General features: G+C 37.9%; 1 protein-coding gene across 1 annotated transcript in view; it reads left to right on the forward strand.

The window, feature by feature from the left end:
* Nucleotides 1-12,004, forward strand: part of LOC127659143 (diacylglycerol kinase beta) — a 172,456-nt gene that overhangs the window by 108,290 nt on the left and 52,162 nt on the right. Inside the window, exon 23 of the mRNA XM_052148814.1 lies at nt 11,910-11,974. Coding sequence (XP_052004774.1) covers nt 11,910-11,974 — 65 coding nt within the window. The remainder of the gene's footprint in view (nt 1-11,909; nt 11,975-12,004) is intronic.

A 12,004-nucleotide genomic window follows, 5' to 3' on the forward strand; every position in this document is an offset into this window, starting at 1 on the left:
AGACAAATTTGCTGGGAATAAAATACCCAAATGCTTAATGCCCTGTTTGGGCCACTGGAAGGTGCCCGGCTGGAAGGCCATTACTGGACAGTAAGTTGTCAGAGCCAGTACTTCGGATTTAGACCAATTGAATTTGTATCCTGAGTGTTAAGTTTCAGACATTAAAATGCATTCATGCATATGTATAACCCTGTGCTGGATATCAGCTGAACAAGTGACTATCTGTTTAAGATTGTACATGACAGTTTACTGAAGGGCAAAAAGGAAGCTGTTATTGTGAAGTAACTGGAAGTGTGTGGAGGTTTTGAGGGGAGCGAAGGTTGTTGTGAAAAATGGCGGTCACTAATAAAGTTGTGCTCGATTAACTTCTGAAGAGTGTCTTTGAGTGTAACACTGAGAACTTGCAAGGCATAGATCGAATAGGGTCAGAGACAAATAATAAAATATAATCTGTGTAAACAGAAGCTTATGTGCCACACCTCCCGCCATCACCCTTGGAAAATCATCATCCTTTTTTAGCGTGGCTGCTAATGGTTCCAGTGCAAGACAGAACAATAATGGGGAAAGAGGGCAACCCTGCCGAGTGCCCCTGTTCAGAGTAAAATTATTTTAAATTAATCAATTTGTTTGTGCTGCTGCTAAAGGGTGTCTATAAAGTAACTTAATCCAACCAATAAATGTACTCCCAAATGCATACATTTCCAAAATCTTAAAAAGATAATCCCATTCTACCATATCACACTCCTTTTCGACATCAAGTGACCGGAGACTGTTCATTCGCTACTGACCACAGGATATTGATGAAACGTCTAATGTTATCAGAAGAGCTACGGCCCCGAATAAACCCCACCTGATCTCTATGTACAGTATAAGAGATGTCATAACTTAACCGGTTAACCAAAATGATTGACCAAAGTTTTACATCTAGCTGGATCAGGGAAATTGGGCAGTAACTTTTACACTCGCTTGGATCTTTGTCCTTTTTAAGTATCAGACTGATCCGGGCTTGTGTCATGGTTGGGGGAATCTTTCCATTCTTTTATGATTTCGTATAAACTTCTAACAAAATTGGAGCCAATTCTGTAGCATAAGATCTAAAAAATTCAGCAGCAAAACCATCTGGCCTTAATTACCTTGTCAAGCTCCTCCAAGGTTATCTCAGAATCAAGAGAATTTGTTTGCTCATTTGTCAATTTAGGGAGTTCTAATGGTTCCACAAATTGTCTAATATCTTCATCAGTAGACAAAGACGTGGAACTATAAAGATCAGGATAGAAGTATTTAAAGGAATTATTAATATCAATGGCTGAGTTAAAAATTTCACCACCAGCAGATTTCACTGGGAGAATGGTAGAAAATGACTCTCTCTGCATTATATATCTATCCAAAAGCTTCCCTGCTTTGTCCCCAACTCAAAGTATGACTGTCTTGCCCTGAATAACCAAAACTCCACAAAACTCCATGACAAAACAGTATTATATCTGTATTTCAATCGGGTCAATTCTCGGAGGCAATCAGATGATATTCGGCGCCTCTGCACTTTTAATATTCCCTTCCAACTCCATGAGTTCTCGTGCTTTGGATTTTTTGGTAAATGAGGCATATTGTATGATCCGACCCCTAAGAACTGCCTTTAGTGCCTCCCAAGCCATGCCCACAGGAGATACTGAAGACCAGTTGGTCTCCTTGTAAACATTGATTTCAGTCTTTAACATTTGTTGTAAATTTGAATTTTGTAACAGTGATATAATAAAGTGCAAACTATATGATTTATTTTTCTCCGTATGTGGCCACATCTCTAAATTCTGATGTTTCCAGTTTAGCAATCAACAACAAATGAAATGAGGGACTTAGACATAAAAAACGATTCTAGAATAAATCTTATAGACTGATGAAAAAATTGTATAGTCCCTACCAGATGGTTTCAAAAGTCGCCAAATATCTCCAAGACCAATATTTTTACACATCCTGTGAAGCGTCAATTTTGCACTAGGGGCTTACACACTTTAGCTTCACAATTATCAAGGACTGAGTCCATCAAAAGATTAAAGTATCCTCCCAATATTATATCATGAGGGGTGCCAGGGCTTGCAACATCCCTTCAAGATCAACAAAAGAGCCCTGATCATCACCATTAGGCACGTAAATATTAACTAAATCCAACCTTTGCCCCTGAATTTCTGCTAAAAAATAATGATTCTCCCTAATTTATCTTTAATCTGTTTGAGAGATTTGAATTGGAGAAGTTTACTTATCAATGTAATGACTCCACTGCTCTTACTTTTGCCAGCACTAAAGATATTATGCCCACCCTTTGTCTTCCCAATTTTTTCAGCTTCCTGTGGGTAAAGATGCATTTCTTGAAGAAACACTATCACATTTCTTACGTTTAATAAAATAAATAACCTTCCTTCAACCCATTCACATTCCATGTGGAGAAAGATAACCCACTTTTGATATAATAGACAAAATAAACTGTGTCAAAAACAAGATTATACAGACCACATTCTAATATTAGTGTAACAATTTACACTAAGCTGAAATGCTATTTATAGCCATTTTACATGCACGTTACCAGGCACAATCATATATTTTTATTAACACTGCACACGACGCTCTAAACTCAAAAGGTCCATGTATTCCTACAAGAGCCCCCATGACAAATTTGCCATCAGATTGCTCAAGTCCGGTGCTTCTGCGCAAACTCTGTAAGGCAAAATTACATAACAGAAAACACTTTGTAAAACAAACCCCAGTCATTAGGCAGAATACACAAAGAACATGTAGATTCATTCACAGTACTGTCTCGAAAGTGTGTTCCTCCACAAAACAAATTCGAATCGATATAAGGGCATTCAGTTTCCTTGGACAGACAAACAAGTGTTCCGTGAGCCAGCTGTTTATGTGTGCAGCAGATGACATAATCATTCCAATGTCCTGCAAAAAGTACTTCACAAAACAATCTCCAGCCAACAGGAGGCATAAGCACAAGGAACGAACAGATTCATCCACAACTGTCTCAAAGTAGTTATTCCATAAAACAAACTCCAGCAGCTAGGTGGAACCAGCACAAAAAGAAACAAAACAGGCATCCCGGTACTTCGGATGGTCAATTGTCAAATTCACTCAGAGGCCACATGAAAAAATACACCATGACTTTCTTACACCATGAAGGAAAAGACATCTTTTGTGTGAGCATGTAAATATTTTGCGGCCATCCTTTGCATCTATTCTCAGTTTGACCGGGAACCCTAGTGCAAAAGTGATCCTCTGTCAATGCAAAAGTTTCTCGAAGGAGAAGTGTTATTCCACAAAACAAACTCCAGCCGCTAGGTGGAACCAACACAAACAGAAACAAAAATGGCACCCAGTTTCCTCAATCGAGTTTATGTTCAGCGATTCAATTCACATGAAATGGCTTACTCACTCCAATGTATTTGATATAAAAATTTGGCCAGAATTGACTGTTTCCCTCAGCCGATCTGCGAGCCGGGACTCTGTGAGCTTGCTCAATTTCCAGCTTATGGCCTGTTATGTTGAGCAGACTCAGGAAGAGCTCATCTAGGAATTTCACCATATCAGGAATCCCAACAATTCAGATGTTATTCCTGTGGCTCCTATTCTCAAGATCTTCAAGTTTTTCAATAACGTGTTCCAAATCAACTTTGGATGCCAGCGGATTATCAGATAATTCCCTCTTCGATGACTCCAGATAATCGATCCTCTTCTCAATGTCTGCCACTCTTGTAACCAACTCAGAGAATTTTGATTCCATCCCCGTAATCAATCGACAGATTACAGTGAGATCCTCCAAGTCAGCAATAACCTTTGTCAGCATCATAAACATGTTGGAGAGTTGATGCTGGATTTCTTCTCCTGCCGCGCCATCCAAATCGAGTCCCTGGTCAGCAGGCCTGACAAAGGTTTCATCTTGAGCACATAAGTGTCTTTTTATGTCTCCACAGCTTGAGGATTTTGACCTCTTTGCCATGTTGACCTCAAAGAACAAATATGTAACTGGGTGTATGGAATCTCACCGGATTAAAACATGAGCTGTATAACAGAGCTGTCACTCACACGTCTGCTCCTCGCATGGCATCACATGACCCCCGCCAAAAATCATATTCTTGATAATCATTTTTGTATTGTTTTCCTGTAAAATATCTTAAAAATCCTTAAAGCAAGAACAATTAGATTGATCTTGTTTTAGAAACAACACTGCATAAGATATTTATGTTTTTCAAAGGATGTATTTTTCACATGTGTGTTTTGTCTTACTGTACTGACAGAGCTTTTATTGTCAAAACAAATAAAATAAATCTACCAGTGCTGTAGAAGTAGTCTAAAGTATTTATATACAGCTATTTTGGTATGACATTTCACCTGCTTTGAGCACAGTTGCAAAAATAAGATTTTCTTAAGTTATAGCATCCCCTAGGACCAAAAATGAATACAACTGGGCATTTTACCTCAGAGTGTTCTCTTGGCCATGTGTACAAATTTTGTTAAGTTTGAAAATTGTGCTCACAAGATATAGGCTACTAAGTCATTATAGGCCACACCCAAAACATATTTGTTTATATCTTTGAAACGATTCGACGCATACAATTATTTTTTATAAAGTTTTGTCAGGAGGGTCTGTAGATGATATATACAAATACATGTACGATTGCTTGTGTATATTCATTTTCAAAACACTTGGCCATTCACAATTCAAGTTATAAGGTTCTGAAATTTGATTGGCCTTTGGTGGCCATTTCTGTTAATTTATTGAATCTATTTTTAAAAATATGTTAGCATTTGAACCAAAGAAGAAGCATATTTAATTTGAACTTTGTCTCTCAAACGGCTGCAAAGTTATCACAGTTTTTTGTTGTAGCGCCCCTAGGGGTGGAATTGTATGAAACTTTGCTGACATCTTTTAAACGTCCTGTTGAAAATGTGTACCAAGTTTGGATATGTTTGGAGTTTGTATTGTGTATATATTTGTTAGGGTTACCTTGTCTTGTTTTACCATTGCCCCTTTGGTTTCCATTTTTGTCCCTTTTGTTTTCCGTAGTTTTTGTCCCTTGTTTAGCTCCACTGTCTCACTAGTCTATTGTTTAAAAGAACTACACTTCCCAGTATCCACCTGTCATCATCACTGCCATTTTGTTCATTGTTCTCACCTGTGTATCATTTGTAATCATCCTGTCCTTGTGTATTTATATCCTGGTTTTTGGTTCAGTCCTTGTCTTTCGGTGAATGTTGTTGTTAGACTGGTATGTTTTCCCTGCCCGTGTTTTTCTAGTTTTATGTTTATTTCCCCATTGAGGGTTTTTCCTTTGTGTTTGTTAGTTTGCTTAATCAATAAAGTAAGTCTGCGTTTAGATCCGCTCTCCTCGTCTGCCTTCGCTGCCTCATTCGTTACAATATTGATCAATTACTCAAATTGCGCTAAATCAAAGGAATTATATTGTTAATATCTTCAGAACAATTTGATGTATCAAATTCTTTTAATAGATTTTTGTCAGGGTGTTATAGTAGATGCATGTTGTAGATGATGCATACGAAATCTCATGCCGATCTGACTAACGGTCTAGGAGTTGTTTGAAAAATTCTAAATGGTGGAAAATAGTTATAGACTGGAATGAAATCGGAGATTAATGTTTTGACTCTAAAATTGTTTATTATAGCGCCACCAAGGGTCAGATGGGAGGGAGGGGGGGGTTGGGGCCATCCTGCCAAGTTTGGTGTTTTACATTACACATTAAGTACCATGAACTAATATTGAACAATATATTTTTACTGCATTTATTTATCATTTTTTTATCATCTTGGTTAACAAAAATACATTTGTTTATTTTTAGTTCAAGTTATAGGTCATAGTGCATTAGCTAATGTTAACGTATACAACTGTTGATTTAAAAAATGTATTAATATATGTTGAAATTACCATTAACCAAGAGATATACAGTAAATGCTGTAAAATTTCTGTTCATTGTTAGTTCATGTTAACTAATGTTAATAAATGGAACTTTACTGTAAAGTTTAATCACATAAACAACTTTTAGTTTTAAAAGTGTTTTAGTATAATTAACATTAAACAATATTTATATGTGCCATATAAGTAATGTTCATTGTTAGTAATATTGTTTATAAAGTTAATGAATACTTCCTTATTGTAAAGTGTTACCAACATATATTTTTTTAAAGGTTTTATTGCTTTATTTGCATAATTTCTTTGAGGACAAAATTACAGTGCCTTTAAAGTGTGGAATTAATGTGATCCTAATGCCTCAGACCACAAAAGGAATTAAAAATGTAATTTGGCAGAAACCATGCATTTTGAGGACAGCTTTCTGGCATTTTTTTGTTGTTGTTCTTTATAGTTACCGTAAGTGTCAAACAGTGCCCACTCTGTGTCATGGTATTCACTGCTTTGATGATTGCCCATCACTCACATGTCGTCTGAGGCACAGTGCGTTCTGCTCTCCTATTCCCTTACTGTTTCACACATGCCAGTTTGTGAAACACCTGCATTGGCTTTCTTAGAATCCAAAAAAAAGAAAAATCATTCTTGTTCCATGCTCTTGGTGCACCAGTGACAACTCTCTTAGACCACATCTACACAAATACATTTTAGATATGCCTCTCATCAACACTACAATGTAATTTTCCTCCTACATAAATAGAGACTTTTGAAAATGCTCTTCATAACCGCATACTTTTGAAATAAGTGGTGTTAGGAAGCTGAAAACTGAGATTTCAAATGGATTAGTCTTGACGTGGCCTCAACTGTGATCAATAGCCTTGCCGCAGCAAGCAGACCTGAGACAAGTTGATGTATTAGCACTGCTCCAGTTCTACTGTATTTAAAAAATTATGTGTGTACTTTTCACTTGCGTCCCTAAGCAAAATTGCAAAAATAATGTCTGTTTATGACACATTTCCTGAATGCTTCTCCCACCTGACATTGGCCAGGAAAACAGATAGTCCTGCCCCAAACTTATGCCATTGATTGAGTCAATGCTGCTATGTCAGGCTGGTTGGGATGCAAAAAATATAGCAATGTTTTATGAAACTACAAAGCCACAGTGCTTACACTTTCAGGAAGTCAACCTACCAATTGGATACTTTGGATTTATAATATTAAGCATATTAAGCTAGAATAGGAGGTAGTTTAACGTAGAAAAGATTACACACTTCAGCTTTAAAGATAAACAAAGATCAGTGTATGGCAGTGAATGTTTGGATATGTTGTAGTTTGGATAAGAGTCCATAGCTCTTCCATTTAGCTTCCCCAACCCCCACACTTACTGTATCCTCTCTCATGTGACCGCTGCAGCACCTGCAAGCACGGGCAGGAAGCCAGCACAGGTGCTAGCGTAGCATCGTCCGCTCGCGGCTTGATCGGCATGCCAGCAGCTATCAAACCCTGAGAATCTCACACACGCACACTTCCTCCCTGTCTGAGTCTGTGATATGGTGAGCACTACAGTATGCTGACATCCATTGCTATATTATTACACAGTGTGTGCACAGCGTGTGTATGTGTTGTCAGGTTTAGGCCTTGTAAAGGATGTGGTGTCTTTTAGCTCCTCTGTCTTTACATGTGCATGTATAAATATAGAAATAATCAGTTACGGTTACAGACCTGATTCATCAATTAGCTGTTCTGTTCTCGCACTGTTGCTTTGATTTTAATCAAGGCTGGTTCACTGACAGAGGAATCCGCTCTGGGTTGGAGCTACAAGAGCAAACAACCTTTGATGCTGTCAACTCGCTGTTTGATCACTTACAGTCTCAGCTGCAGTAAGGCCCTCAGAAACAATTATTTATTTAATTCACCAGTATTATATTTTAGATGTAGCCTTTGTGGTCATTTTAGTAAGCAAATTATTCTAATTATTCTTAAATACTTTATTAATTATTCTGAACTTTTTTTTTATTTTAGATTATTTTCATGACAATAATTTAGTGGTGTTTGTTTGCTAAGGCAAGCATCACTATTACTATTGCCCACTTAGGCTTAGGTATTTAAACAGACATAAAGGACACCTCACATCATGCATCATCTGACTTCCCCCCTTTTCACTTTCATAAAACTGACAAAATGGTGTCAAAATAGCATTATCTACCCATAGATTAGTCTTATCTACAGACCACCATTTCATAGAGACTTTATGTTGGGCTCTCTTGCCTTGGGCTACAGTTGGTACATTTACATGTACAGTAATGGACGTCAGTTGATGAAGTTTGAAGATACACGCTGCACGTCACCTATGTCTTTCAAAGCACATGCCCAATGCAGAGATCAATTGTGGTCTGAATAACGTGCATACATGCAGGATGAAGCAGAACTACAATTGCATCTACAATATGTCTCGACATTGTGAAATTGCAAAAATCGGACTGCTACAATTTCAGTCTGACTAAAACGTTAACAGCTGAATGATTGTTTTTGTTCAACTGAAATGTAACTTAAAAAGCATTAAATTGTTTATTTATTTTATTTTTTCTCATTTTGCTGAAAGAACTGCTCAATTGTCTGCTAACTGGGTCGAAACGTTGTTTTCTTGGATTTCATTTTTATTTATAGAAAGGGCAGATACGTTGACAGTGCAACATAAAGAAAAAGTTAATAAATTAACTTAGTTAACCATTAGAGCTCATTTTAAGAATCAGAATCAGCTTTATTGCCAAGTATGGTTACACATTCAAGGAATTTGTCTTGGTGACAGAAGCTTCCAGTGCACAAACAATACAATAACATGAAAACAGAAATAAAAAAAGTATATACAGAAATACACATTAAAACCAAAACAAAATAAAAAACATAAAAATATATATATATATATTTGTAACAGTACTGTATATAATTAACTATCTTAAGACAAATGTTTTTGTGGAAAATCTGAAACATCAGATTATTGGTTGCCCCCTTCCTCCTTTCAAGAATTGTACACTTCCAGATTGAGGAAAAGGGCTGGAAAAAAATCGCTCTGGATCCCACTCACCCAGCCCACTACCTTTTTGAACTGTTGCCTTCTGGCAGGCGCTACAGAACACTGAGCACCAAAACCATCAGGCACAAGAACAGTTTTTTCTTTAGGCTATCCAGCTCATGAGCAGTTAAAACTTCCCCACTGAGCAATAATTATGTGCAATACACAGCTTATACTATTATATTTACGCAACACACCCTACCTCTTCTGCTATGCATTCCCTTGAATCTGTATATAAGAGATTTGTATTTGTACATACATATATATATATATATATAGTTATATACAAATGTTCTTTGTAGTCTTCTGATGTCTGATTTCATAGATGAACCAAACCAGGCAGTTATTGAAGTGCAGAGGACAGACTCAATGACTGCTGAGTAGAACTGTATCAACAGAGCCTATGGCAGGTTGAACTTCCTCAGCTGGCAAAGGAAGTAATACCTCTGCTTGGCCTTTTTCACAATGGAGTTAATGTAGGTCTCCCACTACAGGTCCTGTGAGATGGTAGTGCCCAGGAACCTGAATGACTCCACTGCTGCCACAGTGCTGTTTAGAATGGTGAGGGGGTTCAATGTTGGGATGTTCCTGTAAAGTCCACTATCATCTCCACTGTTTTGAGTGTGTTCAGCTCCAGGTTGTTTTGACTGCACCAGACAGCCAGCTGTTCAACCTCCCTTCTGTATGCAGACTCATCGTCATCTTGGATGAGGCCGATGACAGTAGTTTCGTCTGCAAACTTCAGGAGCTTGACAGAGGGGTGCTTGGTGGTGCAGTCATTGGTATACAGGGAGAAGAGTAGTGGGGAGAGCACACATCACTGGGGGGCACCAGTGCTGATCGTACATGTGCTGGAAGTGAATTTCTCCAGTCTCACTAGCTGCTGCTTGTCTGTCAGAAAGCTGGTGATCCACTGACAGATAGACGTGTGAACAGAGAGTTGGTGTAATTTAGTCAGAGAATAGCTGGGATGATGGTGTTGAAAGCTGAACTGAAGTCCACAAAAAGGTCTCTGGTCTGTCCAGATGTTGCAGGATATGATGCAATCCCATGTTGACTGCATCATCCACAGACCTGTTTGCTCAATAAGCAAATTGAAGAGGATCTAGAAAGGGTTCAGTGATGTCCTTCAGCTCTCAAATAATTTCATGACAACAGATGTCAGAGCGATGGGTCTGTAGTCATTAACTCCTGTGATTTTGGTTTTCTATGGGACAGGAATGATGGTGGCACTTAAATGCTTAAAACCTTAACCATTGGAGTTTATAAATGAATAAAATAATTGAATAAAAATGTCTTCCAGACCCAACATCATGACATTATAATTTTCATCTGCTAAATGATAATGTAATTAATTGTATAAATGAGAAATTAATCTCATTATAAAACTACTGTTGTGCTAATGACTCTTGCAGATGATAAAAATAGTTCCCTGTTTTAAGTAACATGCTTATACAAGGCAGTTTTATATCCATCAGTCATTGCTGTCCGCTGACGAATGTGTTAGCAACCAGAAATATGTGTCTAGAGTTTTAACAGAAAATCCCTGGAATTATTTTCTCAGAGTAATAGTCCTAAATGAGTTTGATTAAGTGCAAAGTGCTGCTAACAGCTTTGTTGTCACTTGTCTCAGGCAGACTGTTCTTTTTTTTCTGCTGTTTTTTCATCCCACCCTCCTCCTCTGGCATTCCTGGAAAGCCTCTTTCCTGCTTATACTATCACTTATTCATCCAGATTCACTGTGTGTGTGTGTGTGTGTGTGTGTGTGTGTGTGTGTGTGTGTGTGTGTGTGTGTGTGTGTGTGTGTGTGTGTGTGTGTGTGAGCGTGTATTTATCACTTTGTGGGGACCAAATGTCCCCATAAGGATAGTAAAACCCGAAATTTTTGACCTTGTGGGGACATTTTGTCGGTCCCCATGAGGAAAACAGCTTATAAATCATACTAAATTATGTTTTTTGAAAATGTAAAAATGCAGAAAGTTTTCTGTGAGGGTTAGGTTTAGGGGTAGGGTTAGGTTTAGAGGATAGAATATAAAGTTTGTACAGTATAAAAACCATTATGTCTATGGAAAGTCCCCATAAAACATGGAAACACAACATGTGTGTGTGTGTGTGTGTGTGTGTGTGTGTGTGTGTGTGTGTGTGTGTGTGTGTGTGTGTGTGTGTGTGTGTGTGTGTGTGTGTGTGTGTCGTGTTTTGTGATTTACGAGGACAATTTTGTAAGTTACAAATTAGTAATTACAAGGGTATTATGCTATAAATGTGATTTATGAGGACATTTCTAGTGTCCCCATAATTCAAATCGCTTAAAAATCATACTAAACAATGTTTTATTGAAAATGTAAAAATGCAGAAAGTTTTCTGTGATGATTACGTTTAGGGGTTGTGTTAGGTTTAGAGGATAGAATCTATAGTTTGTACAGTATAAAAGTCATTATGTCTATGGAAAGTCCTCATAATGATAGGTAGACCAACATGTGTGTGTGTGTGTGTGTGTGTGTGTGTGTGTGTGTGTGTGTGTGTTTTTTTTTTCTTTTGACACTCTAGTTCTGTGACCACATTTCCAGAATGTCATCTTACCCTCAGGCAAAAGCAACTGAACTCAGCCTCAGTGCTGATCACCCCAGCACTGATTTTAAATTAGGTCCCCGTCTAAAAACCAACTCATTGAGCTACAATACTAGAATGGCTGTCCAAAAGTTTCTGGGTCATGTCTGAATAGCTTTATGGCTGTGCTGTTTGGCCCAAGGGCACTTTTTCCTTTGAGCCCTGAACACTTCATTTAGGATAGGCACTTTAACCCAGCAGCCATCCATCAACTGTCTGTAGCATACTGGCCAGAGACTTAAAACACTATTTTTTACATGTTTAGTAAAGAGTGGCATTTAACCTGTGTTTCCTGTTTTCTATGTCTCCTTTCAGGATGCATCTATAGCGCATCGTTTCCACTTAATGAGGGAGAAACATCCTGAGAAGTTCAACAGCAGGTAAGAGAACATGCATGTTCGTAATTGAGC

Source organism: Xyrauchen texanus, chromosome 18 (genome assembly GCF_025860055.1).
Source record: "Xyrauchen texanus isolate HMW12.3.18 chromosome 18, RBS_HiC_50CHRs, whole genome shotgun sequence".
Taxonomy (NCBI): domain Eukaryota; kingdom Metazoa; phylum Chordata; class Actinopteri; order Cypriniformes; family Catostomidae; genus Xyrauchen; species Xyrauchen texanus.